The 22,545-nt window shown below is 44.6% G+C and overlaps 1 protein-coding gene across 1 annotated transcript in view; it reads right to left on the bottom strand.

Annotated features, from left to right (window-relative positions):
* Positions 1–1,318: 1,318 nt before the first annotated feature.
* Positions 1,319–22,545, bottom strand: part of notch2 (notch receptor 2) — a gene marked incomplete at its 5' end in the record, with an annotated part of 44,637 nt that continues 23,410 nt past the window's right edge. Inside the window, 33 exons of the mRNA XM_079221228.1 lie at positions 1,319–4,919; positions 5,148–5,245; positions 5,653–5,800; positions 5,961–6,283; positions 6,374–6,527; positions 6,668–6,755; positions 7,134–7,341; positions 7,448–7,590; positions 7,699–8,034; positions 8,139–8,668; positions 9,732–9,844; positions 10,014–10,265; positions 10,391–10,523; positions 10,602–10,786; positions 10,937–11,090; positions 11,724–11,925; positions 12,138–12,366; positions 12,682–12,834; positions 12,982–13,098; positions 13,215–13,328; positions 13,447–13,592; positions 13,754–13,946; positions 14,131–14,241; positions 15,335–15,568; positions 15,749–15,862; positions 15,993–16,106; positions 16,623–16,808; positions 16,900–17,055; positions 17,897–18,130; positions 18,802–18,924; positions 19,386–19,519; positions 19,613–19,820; positions 20,060–20,334. Coding sequence (XP_079077354.1) covers positions 3,450–4,919; positions 5,148–5,245; positions 5,653–5,800; positions 5,961–6,283; positions 6,374–6,527; positions 6,668–6,755; positions 7,134–7,341; positions 7,448–7,590; positions 7,699–8,034; positions 8,139–8,668; positions 9,732–9,844; positions 10,014–10,265; positions 10,391–10,523; positions 10,602–10,786; positions 10,937–11,090; positions 11,724–11,925; positions 12,138–12,366; positions 12,682–12,834; positions 12,982–13,098; positions 13,215–13,328; positions 13,447–13,592; positions 13,754–13,946; positions 14,131–14,241; positions 15,335–15,568; positions 15,749–15,862; positions 15,993–16,106; positions 16,623–16,808; positions 16,900–17,055; positions 17,897–18,130; positions 18,802–18,924; positions 19,386–19,519; positions 19,613–19,820; positions 20,060–20,334 — 7,378 coding nt within the window. The 3' untranslated portion in view covers positions 1,319–3,449. The remainder of the gene's footprint in view (positions 4,920–5,147; positions 5,246–5,652; positions 5,801–5,960; positions 6,284–6,373; positions 6,528–6,667; positions 6,756–7,133; positions 7,342–7,447; positions 7,591–7,698; positions 8,035–8,138; positions 8,669–9,731; positions 9,845–10,013; positions 10,266–10,390; positions 10,524–10,601; positions 10,787–10,936; positions 11,091–11,723; positions 11,926–12,137; positions 12,367–12,681; positions 12,835–12,981; positions 13,099–13,214; positions 13,329–13,446; positions 13,593–13,753; positions 13,947–14,130; positions 14,242–15,334; positions 15,569–15,748; positions 15,863–15,992; positions 16,107–16,622; positions 16,809–16,899; positions 17,056–17,896; positions 18,131–18,801; positions 18,925–19,385; positions 19,520–19,612; positions 19,821–20,059; positions 20,335–22,545) is intronic.

Here is a 22,545-nt window from a genome sequence, read left to right as displayed (position 1 = left end):
TCGGCTCGTGTCTGGTCTCAGCAGCTCTCTCTGTCGGGCGGACGGACCAGGTACTGGAGGCTCAACCCCAGCTGTCAAAACAGCAGCTCTTCACGTCCTGGTCTGGAGTCCATTGACCCGAACTGGATATCCACCGTCTGCCGTTCACGCCACGTTCAATGGCGTCTCAACGGGGTTTCCATGACGACTGCCCCATCGTTTAGTGCACTTAAGGCCGACCTAACGGTCGAAGGAATGCGTTATTTACACCAAGAAAGTCTCCAGAAAGAAAGCAAATCTTAAGCATATAAAATCCAGAATGACTTCCGTGTACAGGTTTCTTCCTCGTCTTTTTTGGCAACGCGACACAGCGCCTCCTGCTGGACTGGCAACAGACCAGCAGTACTTCTATTTCTCTGAAGCTGAAGAATGAAGATAAGATAAAATAAGATAATAATCCTGTATTAGTCCCGCAGTGGGGCAATTGCAGGATCACAGCAGCAAGAGACTCATAGTCAAATGAAATAAAAAACAAATAATATAAATAAACAGTACAGAATCTACAATAGCAGTATTATAACTAACTGTGGAATAACAAAGCAGCGTGAATGATTACTAAATATTTATGAGTAAAGTCACACCACATTATTATATTTGAATGTAAACGGTTAATTTACCACCCAGTAGCAATTAGTGAAACACTAATAGTAGTAATTTAATGATGCTGACATATTTACATATGTTTAATGGTGTATAAAGCTAAGCGATGCGTTTCTGTCTGCTATATTGTTTTGTAATGTATTTTTAAAGTTATCAATATCTTACCGTACTGTAAAGCACTGTCCATGATATTAGCTATAATATATAGATATAATTCATGGCTGAACCACTGGCTCAAACACATTGGAAATAAAATGTTGTACCCTGAGGAAGTGCAGTAAAAATGCATTGATAATAATAATAATAATAATAATAATGTGTTATTTGTATAGTGCTTTAAAAGGTACTCAAGGCACTTTACATGGTAAAGACAGGCAATAGAAGCAACAACAATATAAACAAGAGACGTGACAATAGTGAGAAACAAAATGAAATCATAATGAACTAGCAGCACAGGTTAAAAGCAGATTTAAATAAATTAGTTTTAAGTGCTGGAGTGATGGAGAATGTCTGAGGTGCTGGAGGAGAGTTCTAGAGGGAGGGGCCAGCAATGGAGAATTATGTGTCATATTCATATGTGAAATCATGAAAAACACTATTAAACACCAGTTCTAGGTGTCTGAACCTTTGTAAAAAAAAATAGACAGTACACTTAAAAAAAAAGACAAAAGCAAAAGTCTACGAAGATCTGGGCTTTATTTTAGGAAGCACATTTGGTTGATCATTTGGTTTTTTTGACAACATATTTTTTCATCAGTTTTAGTTCATCTACCTTTTACAAACATGGTGACAACTACTTCATATAGCATGTTTATTATAGGCTATTTGGTTAACAGAGGAAAGTACAATACAAAAACACATTTTATATACAGAAAATAGACACATAGCCTTGCATATGAATGGGAACTGACATGCTCAATTCTAAATAAGAAGGGCTGACTGACACACCAACAGTACACATGTTTTGGTAAACTACAAGGACATCATGAGGGAAAGAGAAAAAAACGCCCCAGTGAATCCTTTGGTTTGTTCAGAGACAGTTGCAGTAGTAAATCAAACTGAAACATTTATTGGTATCGGATGTGTGTCACGTGTCCATCTTTAGGACACAACAAGGGCAACAACTGATACATTTGGACATGATGTACATTTTTGGCCGAAAAAAAAGAAAGAAAATTTGGTCTAATGAGACACTGATGTTCTTCAAAGTTTAAAAAATAAAACCGTGAATGATTGTCTGTGTTTACAGAGCAGTCACACAAAGCTATGATCAACATCAACTTTAAGAAGGAAGACGAAGAAAAAAAAAATACTTTATCAAACCGTACTCACCTCCAGACTTGGTTTATGAATCAAATGAATTAAAAAGGTGCAGAGATACACTGATTGTAGTTAAGCAAAAAGGCAAAACTGGTTAAATGATTTTGGAAGAGAAAACATTTCGCAAGGAGGCAGTTTAAAAGTAAGAAAACATGCACCTCTGTAACATTCAGAATCAAGTGCGAACAGAAGTCATATAAAAAAAACAGAAACAGACGTTTTAAAGTCGACATGTCTTTGCCAAATCGAGCTCAGTATTAACAAGCAGAATGTGCTTGAGTCTATGTACATTTGTTATCCTACAACATACTAAAACTAATGTATGTTTTTGCATAAAGTCTGTCAAGCTTAATTAATCCCTCGACAACACATGAAATATAGTGGTACCGACATGGTGTAACTGCATCCACAGTAACTTTCTTTTGTTTTTCTGTAACCGTAACTGTCTTCAACACACACACACACACACACACACACAGTTCTCACTGCTCCTCCAGCATGCGAGTCCACACTGCATCCATTGAACCGTCTGTCTGTTTTGATGGGAAACACTAATATGTAGCAACTGTAGTCAATGCAGTAAATACATTTAAGTTGCTAGCACAAGTGTAGAGCCATTTAGTAACAACATGCATGCATGCGTGTGTGTGTGTGTGTGTGTGTGTGTGTGTGTGTGTGTGTGTGTGTGTGTGTGTGCGCATTTCTATATAAGCTGTCATTTACTTGATGTTTGTCTTTCTAGTCATGCAACAGCATTTACAAAATTCCCCCTTTAGCACATTCAAAAACAATGCATGAATACAAATAAACAATAAGGCAACAACAAGGTAGTTTTGATGAATTAAAGAATCAATTGAATGTGACCCATCGTATTAAAAAAAAGTAAACGGTTGTGAACGGTTGTGAACGGTTGCGACGACGAGTTAGTAATCACATTGAACTACACATACGGCTAGCAACTAGCAGAGAGAAAGTGACACTGTCCTCCAAAACCGGCAATATCAGTGCAGAGCGTCCTCTGCCTCGTCTCAGTGTCGTCTGAACAGTCTGTTTTTCTGATGCAACACCAGCCGGTCGCCATCTGCTCGGCACTTCCTCGTTGATCCCTCGATAAAACAGTTTGTGTTTGGGTGCCAAAAGGCCGAAAAAGAAAAGTCTCGACTTCGGCAACCGAGAGCAGAGGATGCTCGGTTCTGGCGTCACGGGGATCGACATGGAAACGGATTTTTCGCTCGTGATGGGCAGCTAACTGCATTCTTTTTGGATACTTTTGATATCACTGATAATACTCAATGACGTTTTAGAAACTACGCAGACCGTTTTCGTAAGTGCAAAGAGGAGATGAAACATGAAAGGGGAAGTGACCGATTACTATAATGGAGAACCGAAAGAGAATAAACGAGACATGAGAAAAAGCATTGTATGAGTTCACGTGTCCTGACCGACACAGATCCCCAAAGTCAGTCTGTTTATGCTTCCCTCTGGCCGGCCTACGCAAACACCTGCATGTTACCGAGCTGAGGCTGTTGAGAGGCCTGCTGCATCTGCTGCGACTGCGGCTGCAGCTGCACCTGCTCTGGAATGTGTGTGTGGTGTGAAGACGGCAGTGCGTGGTGGGGGTTCCCCAGAGGGGTGGGGCTGGTGGTGACGTCAGACCAGTCCGAGTTGGAGTGCGGCGAAGAGGACGACCAAGGGTCCGGGGACTCTGGCGAGGGGGTGAGATATGGGTGCTCGCTGGGTGGGTGGGCAGAGTGGCCTGGGGTGGTTCCCTCTGAGCCAGTGGTGGTGTAACTGTGCTGGGAGGGCGGGGTGGGGTACTTATCCACAGGGCTCTGCATGGGTGGATAGGAGGGCAGCGGCCGAGACTGGCTCTCAATCCCCCCGTGGCCCCCGTGGCTGACGGTGTGGGGGTGCTGCAGGGTGTGGGAGAGCCCGTGCGCCATGCTCATCTGCTCAGGCATCTGGTACATCATACCCTGGGAGCACCGGAGGCGGCCTGGCCCCTGCTGGGAGTGACCCTGATTCTGGCTCTGCCCCTGGGACTGGGTGACCTGTACCTGCCCCGGCTGAGGCTGCTTCAGCATGGCCTGGCTTCCTCTCGGGGCCATCATCTGGAACGTGACGATGGGCGGCAGCTGCTCTCGGCTCATGGTGACGTTCATGGGAGTCAGCATCGGGCCCTGGCCGTGGTGTTGGCCCATGCCTGGGTGAGATCCCCCCATCTGGTGCGACACGAGGCCGAACATGTGGCCGCCGTAGCCGTGCTTGGTCATGCCCACCCAGCCCTGCTGCTGCCCCAGCATGTGGCTGACGGGCGGCAGCATCGGTCGGGAGGTCGTGCTGCTCAGGAGGGGAGGGGAGTTTGCTGTGGAGGAGACGGCGCCGGACACGTCGCCTGTGTACGAGTGCGGTGATTCCAGGGAGTCAACAGGTGACATGGTGACAGAGCTCTCTGGAAGTCCTGCTGCTGCCTTGACGCCATTTGCGTTCCCTCCTGCTGTACCTCCTCCTCCACTTCCTCCACCTCCTCCTCCTCCTCCCACTCCAGCAACCACACCCGGCCCCTCTCCTCCAGCGGGCTTCTTTCTTCTCTTTGCCTTCATGTCTTTTAGCTCCTTAGCTCCGCCTCCAACGCCTCCCACCTTCGCTCCACCTCCACCCCTCCTGCTCTTCTTCCCCTGCGGCCCGGGGCGCATGCCGATGAAGCCCACTCCGTTGGCCCCGCACATGACGGAGGAGTTTCCTCCTCCACCCATGTGGTTCGGGCCATTGTGTGGACTGTGAACCAAATTGTACTGGTCCAGCAGGCGCACTATGTCGTGATGCATGCGTTCTTGAGCAGTATCGCGGGGCAGCCGATCCAGGTGATCGGTGATGTCGCGGTTGGAGTAGTGGTCAAGGAGAACCTGAGCCGCCTCAAAGCTGCCTTCTCTGGCTGCCAGAAACAGAGGAGTCTCCTCCTGAAGGAAACACAGCAAGCAGCGGGTTTTAACACACAAGAGTCTGAATTTAAAATATATCTCTGAAAAAAAGTTTGATGGGAACATATCATACAGATTCATTATATTTTTTTTCAGTCGACTTGATACTTTATGACTTGCACTTAAGTAGTTTTATAAAGAGTGCATTTAACTTTTACTTGAGTCATATTCATCAGCACACAAACTAAATGAAAACAAAGAACCAACCTTATTGTCTTGCATGTCACGGTTGGCTCCGTTCTTCAAAAGCACGAGTGTTGCCTCCACATTATTAATTGCAGACGCCCAGTGAAGAGCAGATTTGCCTAAAATGTCGGGACGGTGAGAAAAGACAAAGGAGCACATCCGTGTTAAACAGAATGATATAACTACGAGCTGTTTTTTTCTGTTGCATTCTTTTCAACAATCTTTCTGTGATTAGTCCGAGCTCTTCAAGTCATCAATGTTACTATCCAAGCAGATTTTAAAGCACCGAAGCAAGCATAGCAGTATCTTAAAGGTTTACTACCATGAACACGTGCAATTTGTATGGACGGGTCTAATGAGCTTGTCCTGCTTAACTACGAGCATAATTCCTCATACTAATACTGCAGTGTCAATACCTAATCTAAATAAGCCATCTGAGCATGATGTGCTGTGATTCATACACCAGACTACAGTACAAAAATAAGACATTCCCCAGGAGGAGTAAATATATGAAAGGTTTGCACACCGTGGTCGTCTACAGCATTGATGTCAGCATGGCAGTGGATCAGCTCTTCCACCATGCCCTCCACAGCCAGCCGGGCGGCCAGGACCAGTGGGGTAGTGCCGTCATTCATCCGGGCATCCAGTTCTGTTGCACGATTACGGATCAGTATCTGAGAAGACAAAGACACAGGCACATGAGATGTGATGAAAAAGTACATGAAAGAAGGTAGAAGGGATGCAGATGTCATATGTAATGATCTGTTCATAGGAATTACCTTTGCCTTTGTTTATGATTGCAGTTACTAAGTGTCCAATGACGTTTTTTCTCACCTGGAAGACTCCCTGGGCATCAGCCGCCACGGCAGCATGCAGAGGAGTTCTGCCCATGTTGTCATGGGCGTTGGGATCAGCTCCAGCATCCAGCAGTCTCTTAGCGGCATCAGCCCTGGCGTAGCGGGCAGCCAGGTGGAGCGCCGTTTCTCCCGTACGGTCGGTCTGAGCCATCAAAGAAGCACCCTGAGCGATCAGGTCTGAAATGACACTCGGCCCCGGTTCATCTCCCCCGCTCTCCTCCTCTTCCTCTCCTCCATGCAGGCTGCAGTCCGGGCCTCCACCATTACGCAGCGATGCCAACATAAGTGGGGTGAAGCCATCTGAGGAAAAAAAAGAAAACTGTTATATAAGGAAGCTCTAGAGGTTGATCAGATTTAGAAGTTTAGTCTTTTTTTCTTCTTTTTCCTCACCAGGTCCCTTGACGTTAACATCCAGGCAGTCAGCATCCAGGTCGGCCTGTGGGGGAGTGAGCGAGATGTCAGCAGCCTTGCGATGCTGCAGGGTCCACTCCCTCCGGTCAACACCTCCATCCATAGCGATGGGCAGCAAAGGTTTGTCTTCAGTCTATAAAAAGCAACAAAAACTGAAAAAACACTCACAAAAAAAAAACTTTCCTCATGGCCCTTACGCAATGTAATTTAAACTACTCCAATCCATCAGCTTTCTTTTTTGAACCATTGTTTTTTCTCTCTCAATTCACTTACTCTTGGTTTCTTGGGTGGGACCTCGTCTTCCAGCCACCTCTGACTCTGAACTCCATCAATCATGGCTCCATCCTGGGTCTTGAAATTCCTGAAATGAAAAAATGAAGTTCAAGCGATAGTAACATTCCCATTTCATTCTGCTTATATTTATTCCAGGCCACAGCATGCATGCTATGTTCCAGCTACACTCTGTTTAACACTCAATCAAACAGCAGTATTGATCACTGGGAGCTGGACTGTACAACCAGTCTTCTACTGATGCATTAAAGCTCTTTCAGCTATTTAACATAGAGTATCGTACACAAACGTTTCTTAACAGTAGCAGAAATACTTGTTCACTTTGCATGCCTGCATCTCCCAAATATCTACATTTCACTCTGGTATGAATTCCCACACAGTAGCCATTATCATATATCTTGTTTTAAATACTCTCTAACACAAACTTTTGATCTGTATATCCACTCACTTCATGTCAAAGTCATCCTGTCCGACAGGCTCTCTCCTTTTGTCATTCTTATTGGCCAAGAAGCCATCAGGCAGCCACAGGGCGCCATGTTTGTGCTTCCTCTTGGCTGCTAGCATCCCCAGCACAAGGATCAGGAGAATAATAACCACTGCCACTCCAACCAGGTACATCAGAGGCGTTGGAACTAGTGGGTTATTTGTCGGTTCACCTGGAGGATAGAAAAAGAAGTCCATTAACGGTTGTTTTGTCTTCATTCAATTTAGGTTTTTAACTTGAAAACAAAGCATTAACTGTTGAATGACAGGCCTACGTACTGTGAACAGACACCAGAGGGTAAGGCAGTTCAGCCTTGATGTGTGCTGCTGCAAGGAATGACGCAGCCTCATTAGTGTTGGAGAAACAGTCGACCGAGCTCTGGGAACATTCACGGTTATCGAGTTCCATGTACACCTCAGATCTGCGCAGATGTGAAAATTGCAAAGACTGTAAATGACAGCTCCTGAGTATTATAAGAGAGCTTAAGGAAGAGAACTTATGTGAGAATCCCATCATTAACTATTCTTACCCAATAACCTCCTTCTCCAGCTCCCGCCTGCTTCTGCTCCTCAGTATATTTCGTCCATGCTCCTCCCCATAGTACGGGTAAACCATTGGCTTCTTATTTTTATCGAGCTTCACTTGCAGGTTGGTGTGCAGCAGGGCTCCCAGGGAGCGCAAGAAACCCTTCAGATCTCCAAGCAGCTCTTTCGGCTGCAGCCGGACCACGATGACCAGCGTGCCATCTATCACTTTTGCTGGAGTGTCAGTAGAGCAGTCCAGGCCGTCCCAGCCACAAGCCTCCGTGTGGCAGCTCTGGTCACAGATGCCGTTCCCAAAGTGGTCTGCGCAGTACCTGTCATACCTGAAAATACACAGTACAAGGAGGGTGGCTGTTTAGTGATTTGGCTTCAACGTGGATCTTTTAACTGCAATAGCAATGACCGAATAAAGAGAGGGGTCACATACTTGCAGGATGCGGGGATCTCCTGGCACTCAAAGCTGTCAAAGAGGCACCCAGGGTTGTCACACTCCTTATCACAACGCCCATTCTTAAAGAGATCCCAGCAGGGAACACTGGCGGTGCAGTTAACCCAGGGCTTCTGCCAGTTGAGCGAGCAGTCGCCTCCATCCCACTGACAGTCATGGTTGTTACACTGCTCGTCACACACTTTATCCCCCGAATTCTGCTCACACTGCAGGTGGCGGCACGCTGGAGTGCGCGATATGGGTAGTTTGTTGTCGCAGTACGGTCCCGAGAAAGTAATGGGACAGCGGCAGCTGTACTGGTACGGGTTGGATGGGTCTTTGATGCAGGTTCCTCCATTCTGGCAGTTCCATGGACATCTCTGTTCATTCTCACAGTGTGGTCCGCTGAAATCCGACTGGCATTGGCAGTACAGGTGGCCAGGTGACTCGACACAGCGACCACCATTCTGGCAACGTAGCTTTGCACAACTGTAGCCCTCTATTTCGCCACAGTTGAACCCAGTGAAGCCCTGTAAGACATAGCACCTTGTTTAAGCGTGATAGAAATACAGTCAATTTAAAAGTTAGGCATGGCTACACGTTTGTAATGGGCCAATAAAACGTTGCAGCTGATGTTTAAAGAAAAAAACTACTGGAACTCATTTACATCTAGGTTTTACTGCAAATCTGCTGCGTGTCTACTATACCTGAGCCATGGTGTGGCCCTCTGAAGCAAGCATGAGAAAAAGAGAGGGAGCAAGAAGTTAATGGAGAGAAAAACAAGAATTTAGTGTGAAGAGATGGATGCTCTAGTAAGAGAGAAAAATAAAACACAAAGGCAGTAATGCTAGCCACCTGTCCACTTTTATAATCTTCTCAGTATGTGTATATATATATATAAACTATTCATCTTTACTACAAATAGACAGATTAATGCAATCCAATACCATCAGAGACTTAAGTGAAGATTAAGCATCAAAAACACACTACAGATGTTGTGTTCTGTTGAAGACTTCATGGAATTTGGGGGATTGTTTAACTACTTTGTAGAAAGAAATCATAATGATGTATTTAACATAGTTCACAGTAAACTGTGTTACTTAATAAATTCAAACTGACATTCACTGTTTGATATTCAAGTCTGGAGGGATGTGCGGTTGCCAAAAGATGAATGAGAATATATCAAGAAAATGGAGGAACCGGTATTGATTGATTGGGTTTTTTTGTGCTGAGATATTGTAACACAATCTCTGATAGTCCTGCAACCTAAGTGTATTTGTTCCTGCATCACTGCTAGCTATGGTGCTTATTCTTCTCAGACGCACTACCTCGCATCCGGTTCACATTGTGAAGTTTGTGGCATATGCGCCAAAATCCAAACACGGAACAAAAGGCAAAATGATGCAGATATTATTGTCTCTTTCAATAGTTATTTGAAAGATTCACAAGCACAGCACTGCTAATCGAGACCCTTAATTTAAAAACAGAAAAAGAGAAAAGGTGTTATTCAGAAAGCAAGCACAAAAGAAGGAAATCAATTGAAACCACTGTATCTTCTGCCAGCAGAAAAAGAGTGGCATTGAAGAAACTTACAGCAACACAGGAGCAGGTGTAGCCATGTACTGAGCTCATGTTCATGGAGCAGATGCCCCCTTTGTGGCAGGGCTTAGACAGACACAGATCCACCATGGACTCACAGTGACGACCTGGGAAAGAAATAACGATTAACAACTGAAATACTATGCAGGGTTAGCAAAATTATTGAAATTATTGGAACAATTAACACAAACGCACTGATGCCGTGCCATTTTTCTAGCATACAAAACGACTCAATATGGTGTTGTTATGTCCCCAGGAGTGCTGGTACGATCATACCTGTGTATCCAAGGCGACAGCGGCACTGGTAGTCGTTAACCAGCTGCACACAGTCGAGGCTGCCGGGGGCGTGGCAGGGCCCAGACAGGCATTCATTGAGATCCCCCTCACAGTGTTCCCCAACGAATCCTGGAGGGCAGGAGCATGTGTAACGGCCCACGCCGTCCACACACTGTCCTCCATTCAGACAGCGAGGTTCAAAGGAGCCGGGCTTGGGGGCGCAGTCGTCCTCGTTCAATTCACACTGGAGCCCTACACAGCAGCAAGCAGACGAATATCACTCACGGTATCAAATAAAGCACATGATCTGCTCCATGAGTATCAACCTGTGTGTGTGTGTGTGTGTGTGTGTGTACATATATGATATGCAGACTTACCATGTGCTCCAGGTCGGCAGACGCACGTGAAGAGGTTGATGAGGTTGATACAGGTTCCACCATGGAGGCAGGGCCTAGAGTGGCATTCGTCAACATCATACTCACAGTTCACCCCCTGGTAGCCTGGTTTACACTGCAACAAGAGACAGAGGTTAGCTCATTGTGTGCTTTAGTAACACATGGATGCACAAACAGCCGAGAATGTACTTACTATGCACTCGTATGTGCCCTGATAGTCCTTGCATGTAGCTCCGTTGCGACAAGGGTTTGACTGGCACTCATCCACCATCTCTTTACAGTAGCTGCCCGTGTATCCTGGCTGGCACTGACACCGGTGGGATTTGCCCACATTCATGCACCGCCCGGCGTTCTTGCACACATTTTCAACCTCCAGACCTACAGAAATTTGGTAAAAGAGGAATATGAAGATGCATAGGATAAGACTTTGTCTGATAAAACTCAAGGAAGGAAAGTTAGTTTTGCTACAATGCAACATTTCTCTTGTGATGACTCTTCAATACTAAATATTGTGTTGTCGGGCCTCACCCTTCCTGGCGGCAAAGTCCTGACATGACATGTTCGGGACGTCACAGTAAAGTCCCGTCCATCCCATTTGACAGTGGCAGGTCCAGGAGGTTGACGACTGAGAGCAGGAGCCGCCGTTGTGACAGCGCACCTGGCTGCAGAGGTTCACAAAGTTCTGCAGAGAACAAAAGGAGAGTGAGTTGCAGTTGGCTGTAAATGTTACACAGACAGAAGGAACTACACCACATCCAGCCACCTTCTTAAGTTAAAGACTTTCAGTTTGGTGCATCTAACCTAAGGAACTTTCTCATCCGATATTCCGAATCATAGCAACCAGGCGCAAACAAAGCTTCTCAAGCGTTCCAAGCTAGGTTTTGTCGGAGTGCCTTTTTCAGCTGCGAAAAATGCTGTGGTGGGCAAACATATTTGTGCAAAAATGTGACAGATGTGCTATTGTTTGAATTTAAAATGTTGAAACGGATTAATTGTCGAGAAATCATAAACTTTTATGAACCGTTATATGTAAGTTTAAGGATTTCTCGGTTTTCCTGTGATCACTTGGGAAAACATTAATAATGATTATGAGTAATCATTAAAAGTAATCAGTGAACATTGACAGACAAAATATGTAGCCTAAAGGTAAACTGAGCAAATTCATTATGTTCTATCCTTCAAATAGCTTTCAGTCTCAAATAGGTTGGTATAAATGTTAATTATAAAATTGTATTAGATAATATATAAAAATAAATAACTGTAAATAAATAACTAAATTCCTTTTAGGCCCAATAATGGCAGACCCACACTGTACCTGGCAGTTCTGTCCATTGTAACCCACAGGGCAGGTGCAGCGGTAGGCGCCCAGGCCATCGGTGCAGGTGCCTCCATTCTTACAGGGCTGAGAGTCGCACTCATTCTGCTCGGACTCGCAGAACGTCCCGTAAAAACCAGGACGGCAACGGCAAGAGAAGGAGCCGATGTCGTCAATGCAAGTCCCATTATTCAGACAGGAGCTGGAAGGGAGGAGGAGAACTAAGTGGTGACTACCGACTCTCCAGGGTGCTGAATGAAAAAAATACACATGAGATACACAATCTGCAATTGTAACCCTCATATCAGGCCGTCAGATAATTGCAGTAGGCATCAGGAGGCATTCATTGCAGAACAAACAGAACAATTATAGCTTTTACGGTTGTATGGATCTTGCTTTGAACGAACGACTCACCTCTCGGTACATTCAAGGATGTTGCGTTCACACAAGATTCCATCGAAGCCTGGTTGGCACTCGCACACAAAGCTGTTGACGTAGTCCCGGCAGATGGCACTGTTCCTACAGGGCTGGCTGGCGCACTCGTCTACCTCAGTCTCACAGCGCTCCCCTTCAAAACCCGGACGGCAGTCACAGGAGAAGCTCCCGACATCGTCCACACAAGAACCTCCATTCAGACATGGGTCTACGGAGGGGGGAAGAGAGAGGGGAAAGAGGCTTTTTAATGAACAAAAACTCAATTTACTGAATGAACAAAGTTATCAACAAACAATCCACCAGCAGTCTGGCTGAAAAGTCGGTTTTACACCTTTGTATAACTCTATTATCTCAGGACACTTTCTATGCTTCTTTCCACAAGGGCTTGGGATATCTCCAGGTTCCAATGATACGTCAAAGACTATTTCAAAGTCGCCATAGTCCATAAATGCAGAGGTGAGGCTCCCACTGTGTGCATAGAGGCACTAATGAGGTGACTGAATTAGTTGAAAGTGAAACTCACTTGGTGAGCAGTCGTCAATGTCTGTCTGACAGTTGTGTCCGCTGTATCCGGGTTGACATTTACATGTGTAGCTGCCCGGGCTGTTCATGCAACGACCGTTGTTTTTGCAAGGGTTCTTTCTGCATTCATCAACATCCTCACTGCAGCGGGTACCTACACAATTGTGAACAAGCAACAATATATTAGCACAGCATCAATCTAGCAGTATTACCTAATATTCTATAGGACTTTGATCTCAGGCACACGGTCTCATAGTTTCCCTCTTTCTCGACTCAAATCCGCACAAACCCACTATCGTACCTTGCCAACCAGCAGGACATCGACAGGTGTATGAGGTGTAGTCCGCAGACGGGCGACACACTCCCCTCTCACACGGATGAGAGGCACAGGGAACCTGTTCCACCTCGCAGTGTTTACCTAATTTGACATAGCACACATTTTAATAATGATAAAACAGGCTGAAAAGACACTCAGACATGCTGTCGCATGCTAATACGTGGATGTATATAAGGTGGAAGTGTGGTATCACTAACCTGTGAATGGCGGACTACATTGGCAGGAATAACTGTTGACGCCATCTATACAAATGCCTTGGTTCAGGCAGGGCCCGGATGCACATTCATCTATGTTCTTCTCACAGTTCACACCTAATGCGAGAGGAGGGGTGATTCGAATTGTTTAGTTTTTGATTCAGCGCCATTTACTTTATTGATTGCCGGGTCTTAAAAAAATGCAGTGCTAAAATATAATAATATGCATCATTACCTCTGAATCCAGGTTGACACTGACATGTGTAGCCATTATGTCGGTCCACACAGGAGCCCCCATTTTGGCACGGACTGGGCTGGCACTCATCCTTTTCCTGCTCACAGTGGTGTCCCACCCAGCCAGCTTCACACTCACAACGATACCTTGACACAGAAGAAAGGCCAGCAGGAGTTTAAAATTAGCCACACAGTAATAATAACAGCAGCTGGTTTTGGGGCCGAAGCTATTGCTGTGTCAGCGCGCCCTGTCCTGTGCGTGTGTGTGTGTGTGTGTGTGTCCTAGTAGCAGTATCAGGTGGACGTACCCGTGTTGCTGTTCAATACATTCTCCGTGCACACAAGGCTGAAGAGCACAGTGGTCGGTCCCAGAGAGGCACAGGGGGCTGTGGGTGCTAGGCGGGCACAAGCAGAGGAACCCGTTGACCTTGTCCTCGCAGGTTCCCCCACTCATACATGGGTTTGAGTTACACTCATTGATCTCCACATCACATTTGAGTCCTATTAAAGAGCAATTTAGAGGGAATTCATTCTTGATTATCCTGTTGATTTCAGTAACAGCAAACAAATATCAGCTTGCAGTGCGACAAGTATATGTTTTTTTTTTATTTTATCGCGCCTCAATGCTGAAACATTTTCTACTGTTATCATATTGACTTTACTGGGATACGTGAGCAAAACATACCTGTATATCCTGGGGTGCACGCACATTTGTACTCGTTAATGCCATCGTGGCACTTTCCGTACTCACAGGGGCTGCTCGCACAGTCATCTTCATTGATCTCACAGTTCACCCCTGAGTAGAAAAATATATAAATGAATTAAGGTCAACAACAGCCAGGTTATGTTTTCTCAGCTTTAAACGTAGCACACCAAAAAAACATGAGGGAAGAGTTGCATAAGAGGAGAAGCAGATGAAGTGGCTGTTACGAAACGTGACAGTTAACTTATTTACCACCAGGGGGAGTAAGAGTCCATAAAAAACGTAGTTCCGCAAGAAGTGAGAAATGTTAAAGAAAAAGCCTAAATACAGCGGAGGCCCACTCCAACTCGAGTATGACATAGTTATGAATCTATCACGGATAACATGAGAGGAAAGTGAGAGCGAACAAGAGAGAGGAAAAGGATGAGTAACAGAAAAATGAAAGTGACAAAGAGAAAACTAGACAGAGGGAGGAAAAAAAGGCACGTTCAAAGAAGGGAAATGAGGGCATGAAACCAGAAAACGAAACCTGACAGGGTGACCTGTGAACTTTTGGTTAAGTGAGGACAGTGCAGACTTCAGTACCAGGTCTCAGGGTGGTACAACTTACTGAACTGAGCCTATTTAATCCACAGAGCAACGTGGGTAGCGCAGCTCGGCCCGGACCTGTGACCGCTATACACACAAGTGCTCTGCAGTTTATACATCGAAAGTTACACAGGAAGCTCCAGACGTGGGGGATGGGGGTCTTTACATTCAATTCAAGCTCACAGGAGCCCATTAATGTGATGTGGCTCAGACTCTTTAAAATAAGATTCTGAGTTCATTGATCCTTCAATCTTAAGTGCCGGAGGATCGAGAACTCATACAATGTTTTGTGTTTACGGTTTAGTCTGTATGGTTACTACAGCAACCAGATGTCACAAAGAGCTGTATTTAAAACCCAGTGGCAGTATGTTTGAGGAGAAAGTGTCTGAAAGTCCTCTCGCACTAGTTAGTGCCATGGAAGATACAAAGAGGCTACCGGCTTGTCAGGTGAGAGACAGATGAGACACACAAACATCTAATCACAGTTCTACAACTGCATCAAACATGTCAAATGACCCTTTTTCTTTAAAGAATACATTAGAATGAACTTGTCCCACTATAGAGGCAATGATTTCTGTAGCTAACACCAAGTAGCTACCTGTGGTTCCTGGTGGGCAGTTACACTGGTAGGCATTGACCCGGTCAATGCAGCGTCCTCTGTTCTGACATGGGTTGCTGTGGCACTCCTGGACCTGGATATTGCAGATGGAGCCCGTGTATCCCGGCTGGCACTCACAGGAGAAGGTGGCGATGCCGTCTTTACACACACCGTGGTGACAAGGCTCTGGGACGCAGTCGTTGATGTTGTCCTCACAAAGTAGACCGTTGAAGCCTGTGGAAGGACATTTTCTCTTAGGAACATGACAAAAACTATTGCGTCATGGATCAAGTGACTTATTTTCTGGGTTAGAAAGGATATAGTGTTTAAAGTGATGCAGTCTACCAGTGCCTATTTTAGAGCACAGTAGCAGAGCAATATAATTAGGTTTAAACATGGGCTTATTCCCTTTACCTTCAGCACATTCACAATCATATCCGTTGGGTCGGTCGATACACTTGGCCCCATTTAAACAGGGTGTGCTGGAACACTCATCTATGTCTATCTGGCACATTTCTCCACTGAAGCCTGAAAACAGAACAACGTGATGAATATAATAACAAGCGCACATGTTAAAAGACTTCATAAGCCAATTCATTATCACTCTGATTGGGTGGAAATCTGACAAAGACATGAACATAACGTCATGAGCACCAACCTGTTGGGCATTCGCAGATGAAGCGGCTGACCTGGTCCAGACATTTACCCTGGTTCAGACAGGGCGAGCTGGTGCACTCGTTTATCTCGATCTCACAATGAGTCCCCTCAAATCCTGCATGCAAGACGAGAATCAAGTTTGTTATGATTTCGCAATGGATTTCTTGTTTTTAATCCCATTCCTTTGTGGTTTAATTTTAACCTTGGGGTGTCAGCCGCCTCAGCAGACTGCAACGCCACCAAAGAAGTTGTGTTTTTGCTCAATACTGTCTATGTTAGCAGGCTATCCTGAATAAATGGTAACAGATCTGAATGAGATTAATAAAGGAAAGCCATGGGCCCAGGATTAAAAGACAATTTTATTAGATCCGAATACAGGAAATAAATAATTGCATATTCTTCAACATTTTATAATTATTTTCTCATGAATTCCGTGCATTTGTTTATACATTGTGGCACATGTATCATGAAAGTGTTCATCACTTTCTCGCTATAAATAACAAACTGTAATCCAGAATATGGCTGCCCTTTCCTTTCAAATTGCTGCAATTCTTCAAAGATTATTTAGAATAGAAAGTCTGACAAAACTGGTTAAAATGTAAGATAATATATAATTTCTCAAGAAATGTACCAGGCATGCAGATGCAGGTGTAGTCCCCGATGCGATCCAGACACGTGCCATCGTTCTGGCAGGGGTTGGAAGCACACTCGTTGACATCTTGTTCACAGCGCGGCCCGGCATAACCCCTGACACAGTTACATGTGAAAGAGCCATCGGTGTTCACACACTGACCCCCGTGCTCACAAGGATTGGTGCCTGACGATGAAGAGGACATAGGCGCGCTTAAAAGCCAAACAGACGGGCAGGGATACATGTAATGTGTGGTTAGAACGTTTCTCTTTCTTACCAATGCTGCATTCGTCCCTGTCGATGTTGCAGGTGCTGCCCATATATCCAGGTGCACAGTTACAGTTAAACATGCCATTGATGGGGTTGGTGTCACACTGAGAACCCTCCCTGCAGGGGTTACTGATACAGGCGTCATCTCTGTGGCAGAGCAAGCCTGAGAAGAACATTGTGTTGACAAGGAATGAGAAAAACTAGACATGGTCGTGAGTTCCAGAGTTAATCCCCAACCTGTCAACTAATGCCGTCTCGCTGAAATCAGTTCTGAAATTTCTGGGAACAAAATGCAGCCATGTGGTTCACACAAGCTAAAGCACGGTTTGTGTTGCAGGAATTCACCAACGTCTTATTCCCTACTTTCGCCACATAACGTTTCTTGGCATCTACTAGCAATTTTAAAACTATTTATTTTTGAAAGACCAGACAGACAATTCGAAAAGTCCAACACTGAAGCGACCAATGGTGGAACTTCATCAATCGCTCAGTCGGGGATAACTGATCCAAATGCAAAACAATATTGTCCCCAGAGAATTTACAATATGCAGTCGTAGTTTGGAGTAAAGCACGCTCAATGCAAATGTGCTACTTGGAGAGGTATATTTTTAAGGCAAGGCTTAGTCCACATCTAAGAGCATGTGACTAACCAGCAGGCTCGAGATTAAAATCTATTATGTGATATCATTTATGTATTTGACTGTTTTAAATGGATCACATTAAGTGCAAAGAAAGCTTTGATTAATATAATGAAATGATCTGCCGAGGAAAACATCCATTCTGGTTGGACTTGTTCCACAGAAGTTGGTCCACTGCAATGCAATACTCTTTTAACAGTAAATAGTGTACAAAGGCATAAAAAGGTACAAAATATACAGTTTCAGTGTAAAGACCAAAACTCATTTTTTCAGTTGTAAACAATACCTAAAGGGAAGTTAGGAACTATGACAGAGAGTCACAGCAGTTTTGCAAAACAAAATAATGAAACACATGTTCTGGCCTACCTGTCTTTCCGTAGGGGCAGAGACAGACGAAAGACGCGACACGATCGATGCACGTGGAGCCCGCGGTGCACGCCGCTGTAGCGCAGTCGTCAATGTTTTCAGAGCAGTCGGGTCCACTCCAGCCATTAACGCACACGCAGACATAGCTGCCAAACAGGTTGCTGCAGGTACCTCCATTCTGGCAAGTGTTTGGCTGCAGACGACACTCGTCCACATCTTCAGTACAGTGCTGACCTGTGGAGAGGCAGGGAGGGAGGACAAGAAGAGGAGGAAATGTAAACATATTCAGTTAAATCAATAAGTCAATACTCCATGTTATACTCCAACATAACTCAAGGTGTGACCTCGTGGTTTTTCCTGTGGAGAAAACTAAATATTGACCCATTTTTTTAAAGATATTTTAGATGCTTCCCGTCTTATTTAGAAAGCGTCACTTTTTGCCGAAAGATATACAGTATGAGAATACTACTTATCTACAGTGGCCATTTTTAAATACCCTGCTCACATTGGCTTTGCTTTGTCTGGTTGGATTAGTGCTATGTAAACTCAGATAGGCCCAAGGAAGCTGATGTATGCGTGTTTGCTTTGTAAACGGAAAGCTTGCGTATGCTACACAACCTGTGTGAGCACAGACACGCCTTGTGTGAAGTACGCGGCTCCGGAGCATGAAGAAAAAGTGCAGGAGACTGGTAGGAAATATGATATCAAAACATGAAAAACATGAAAGGATCCAATCTATTAGAACCCACACTCATTCCACCTCACTGCTCAACCGACACAGAAAATGTTTTACCTAAAAGTAGAAAAGATATTTCAAAATTAAGGAGGTAAGGCTTACATGACATCACCGCAAGCAGCTGTCGCAAGAACATGCAAACAAACAATCGAACACACAAATCCCTTACCAGTCCACTCAGGAGGGCACTGGCAGTTGTAGGTGTTGACTCCGTCCATGCAGGTTCCTCCATTGGCACACTGATGACCGGGGCAGTCATCAATGTTGTGCTCACAGTTAGTCCCGTTGAAACCTGGCACAAATAATTGGGGAAGACATGCAGTCAAACACCCACATTGTAGTATGATATGCTCGAGTGTACATTAGTCTTATGACGTGTATACGCATCAGTTGTACGAGTGTTTGTTGTGTCTACTTGCTAACTGTTGCAGACTGACGGTACTGGGTGTCTAAACACAACACAAAAAACAGGATCAGACTGTTTGCACCTCAAACAACATAATGCAACAATACAGAAACACAAAGTTACATTCATGGGGGAAATAAATACCAGTAACAGTGTCACTTTTTTTCTCTTCCTTAATTCAATTGTGTTCTCTTAAACTCCCTCTCTCTCACCAGGCAACACAATTGTCTTATATCTCTATTAGTGTTGTTGGTGGTTTAACTTTTCAAACGTGCTATTTGTTTAGTTTTTTTTCTCGTTCACAAAAGGAGTAACAAACTGGTATTTCAGAATCTGAATCCCCATACCTGGAAGGCAGTGGCAAGAGTAGCTGGTTTCAGTGTTCTGGTGGCAGGTGCCTCCATTCAGGCATGGCGAGGGTGAGCAAGGGATGTATGAGCTTTCACAGTTTCTGCCCGTAAACCCTGGGTCACAGATACACCTGGAGCAACGACAGAGTACATTTCCTTCAGTCTTATTCATTGTCCAGATAGTGGCATATTTCACATTTGGTTATTATAAACTAGATCCTCACTTGTAGGAGCCAGGGGTGTTGACGCAATAGCCTTCATTCTGGCATATAGCGGGTGTGGCAGCGCATTCATTGGTGTCATTAAGGCAGCGAGGACCCGCGTAGCCGGGAGGACAGGAGCATGTGTAGCTGCCAGCAGACGGAGAGCTGCAGATTCCATCATTGGCACAAGGGCTAGAAAGACAGCTGTCCTCGTGCTCACACTGCAGTCCTGGGAATGAAGAGGAAGGAGAAGAGCAGAGCATTAGCGCTTTAGCTATCCCATGTGACATTCATCAATGTGACCGGACAGATATATGCAATGGTGGATATATTGTTGAGGTTATCTAAAAGCACTTGATATCACATGTTGTGTTTTATCCAATGGTACTTGCAGCACAAGTAAAATTCCTTTTTAATCACCTTCTGGATCCATTTATACTAAATTGGTTGCAAGAAACAATATCTCACCTGTCCATCCTCTGGCACACTCGCACTTGTATTTGTCGAGGGACAGCAGGGTGCAGACACCCTTGTTGACACAGGGGTTGTTGGGGTAACACGTGGAGTTCTGGGGAGTTTGGCAGTGTGGTCCGGTGTAGCCAAGAGGGCAGGTGCAGGCGGCGCTGCCAGGCACAGGTACGCCGGCTAACATGGACACAGAGCAGTTCCCGCCGTTCAGGCAGAAGCCAGGGTGACACGGGTCCTTGTGGTGGCAGTACTCTCCCAGAAAGCCCGGTGCACACCTATACACACACACACACAAACGCAGAGAAATCAATGATGGAGCACGCAAAGCCACACACAAGGATATAAACCTAATCACCCCTCAATACAGACAATACATAGTGATAGATGAATTAAACAAAAACGTTCGACAGAGAGGTAAACAAACAAAACAAAAGAGTGAGTTTCAGTCAGATGCACACACTGCACCACATCTGACAGCAGCATTGAGTAGCATCTCTACTAGGGTCCTGCAGCCCCAGATCAAAGGAACAAATGAGCCAGCACAGGTAAACACTAGTGTCTAATGCACAGGCTTGCCACTGATGTAATGTGATCTAAACAACAGTATGTCAGGACCTAAGTAGGAGTATAAGCAAAATGTGTGGTTGTGCATTGTTCCATTACTATTAAATGGTTAAAAGACTGCATTTATGTTGCGCTTTTAAAAGAGATATATGAAGGCACGCACGCACACACACGCACACACACACACACACAAGCCCCTCTGGGCTCACACACATGCGCACATTCATGTGGCCTTGAGCTGCTCGACAGAAGAAGTCGGAGCATTGTGTCTTGCTGAAGGACATTCTGACATGCTGCTAAGATGTGAACCACAAACCCTCTGGTTACTGATATGAGATACTCTGAACCCCGAGCCGTTGCCCCATAAACCCTGTCACATAAAAGGGGGAAGCTGAGCTTGGTGAAAGGGTTAAACTGAGTTCAGTGACGGAAAAGAAGAAGTCCAAAAGTAGAAGGATGTGAGGTGGAGTCATATGGAAGTTGTTGACAGCAAACTAAACACAATTAGTGGAAAACACCAGCCATTCTTTGGGCAATGTAGAAAATGAACAATATTCATGGCAACAGATAAGTAATGTCATTAAGTCTACACAACTGTGTCCATAGTAAAGGTAAAGAACTTTTCTTGACATTTAATTTTCACAACCAGCTGTATAGTGTATGACTAAAAGAAAAGCAACACTCCATTGAGTTATGACCACATTTGGTCTGCAAATGGTGTCTGTTTTCTTCCTCTGCCTATTCATCACCCCTTTCTTTCCATTTCTCTTTTTTTTCTTCATAGTGGTTCAGCTACATGTCGAGCAGTAACAATATTACACAACGTCCACTAGAATATATCTCATCAAGAACAGAGATCCATTCCTCACTTTCTATTCCTCTTCCAGTTTTCCCCTGTGTGTGTGACACTATTTGGTCAGGGGTGTGCCACTGAGCAAAAATGCTTTTAGTCAGGTAATTTCCTGTGTTTGCTATTTTGATCAGCCGTCCTTTGCATTGTGTGGCACATGCCTGACACACCGTCGAGGGACTGTGGGCGAAGGAGCGACCTGCTGCCTTTTACAGAGGCCTCTAAACCCGCCTCCCCAGAGGGGCTCGGGTAACAGAATAGTAGAGATACACCCAGAGTAACGAACACACACATACACAGGCACAGAGAAATGAATACTATCTTTCATAACTACTTCAAATGGATATGTATGATTTTTCTTCCCCACAAAAAAATACCTGCACCTCTCGAATGTATCCATAGAGGGAAGTTTCAGAGATTGATATTATGAGTCATATAAAACAGAGACAAAACATTGGAGGTGGGAATTATTTCAAATCCAGTTTCACGCTTCATTTTTATGTATTATTTATACCCCAAAAGCAGCTTGAAGATATTCGGTGATGAGCGCGTGGGAAAGTCATGAATCATGCAAGGCAGAAAGTCTCAACGATCAATCGCGTCCGTGAGGCTTCTGCTCCGTATGTGAGTCACCCAATTTCTCCTCAAATACGACAAACAACTTCTGACACCCAATTCCCGCACTAACACACGTCAGGCTCCAGTATATCAGATGCATTGGCGTCTTGTACACAAACCAAAATGGAATCAACCCCATAATATTAAGCAATATGTTCATGGTGTTTATAGTTTTCTATTTGTTTAAACTAGATATGACAGAAAAAAACTATACAATTTTCAAGTTTAAGTTTAGGTCTGGCAATATAAAAAAAAAATTGTATTGTGAACAATTGAAAATTGTGGCTTAAAAAAAATCAGTGTCTTAAAATTCTCTAAAAATTAATGAATAAAACAAAGAAGAATTGAGTGACACGTCTCTTGACACGTTGTCGTCTTCCGTCTGACAAGGTCTTAACACTTAATTGTTTTTTTTGTCCGTTTCCATAAACAAAACGCAGATTATTGGCAGATT

This window comes from Taurulus bubalis (genome assembly GCF_910589615.1).
Source record: "Taurulus bubalis genome assembly, chromosome: 7".
NCBI classification, from domain to species: Eukaryota; Metazoa; Chordata; class Actinopteri; order Perciformes; family Cottidae; genus Taurulus; species Taurulus bubalis.
The sequence above is the reverse complement of the archived record's forward strand: the minus strand, read 5'-3'. Positions and strand labels throughout refer to the sequence as shown.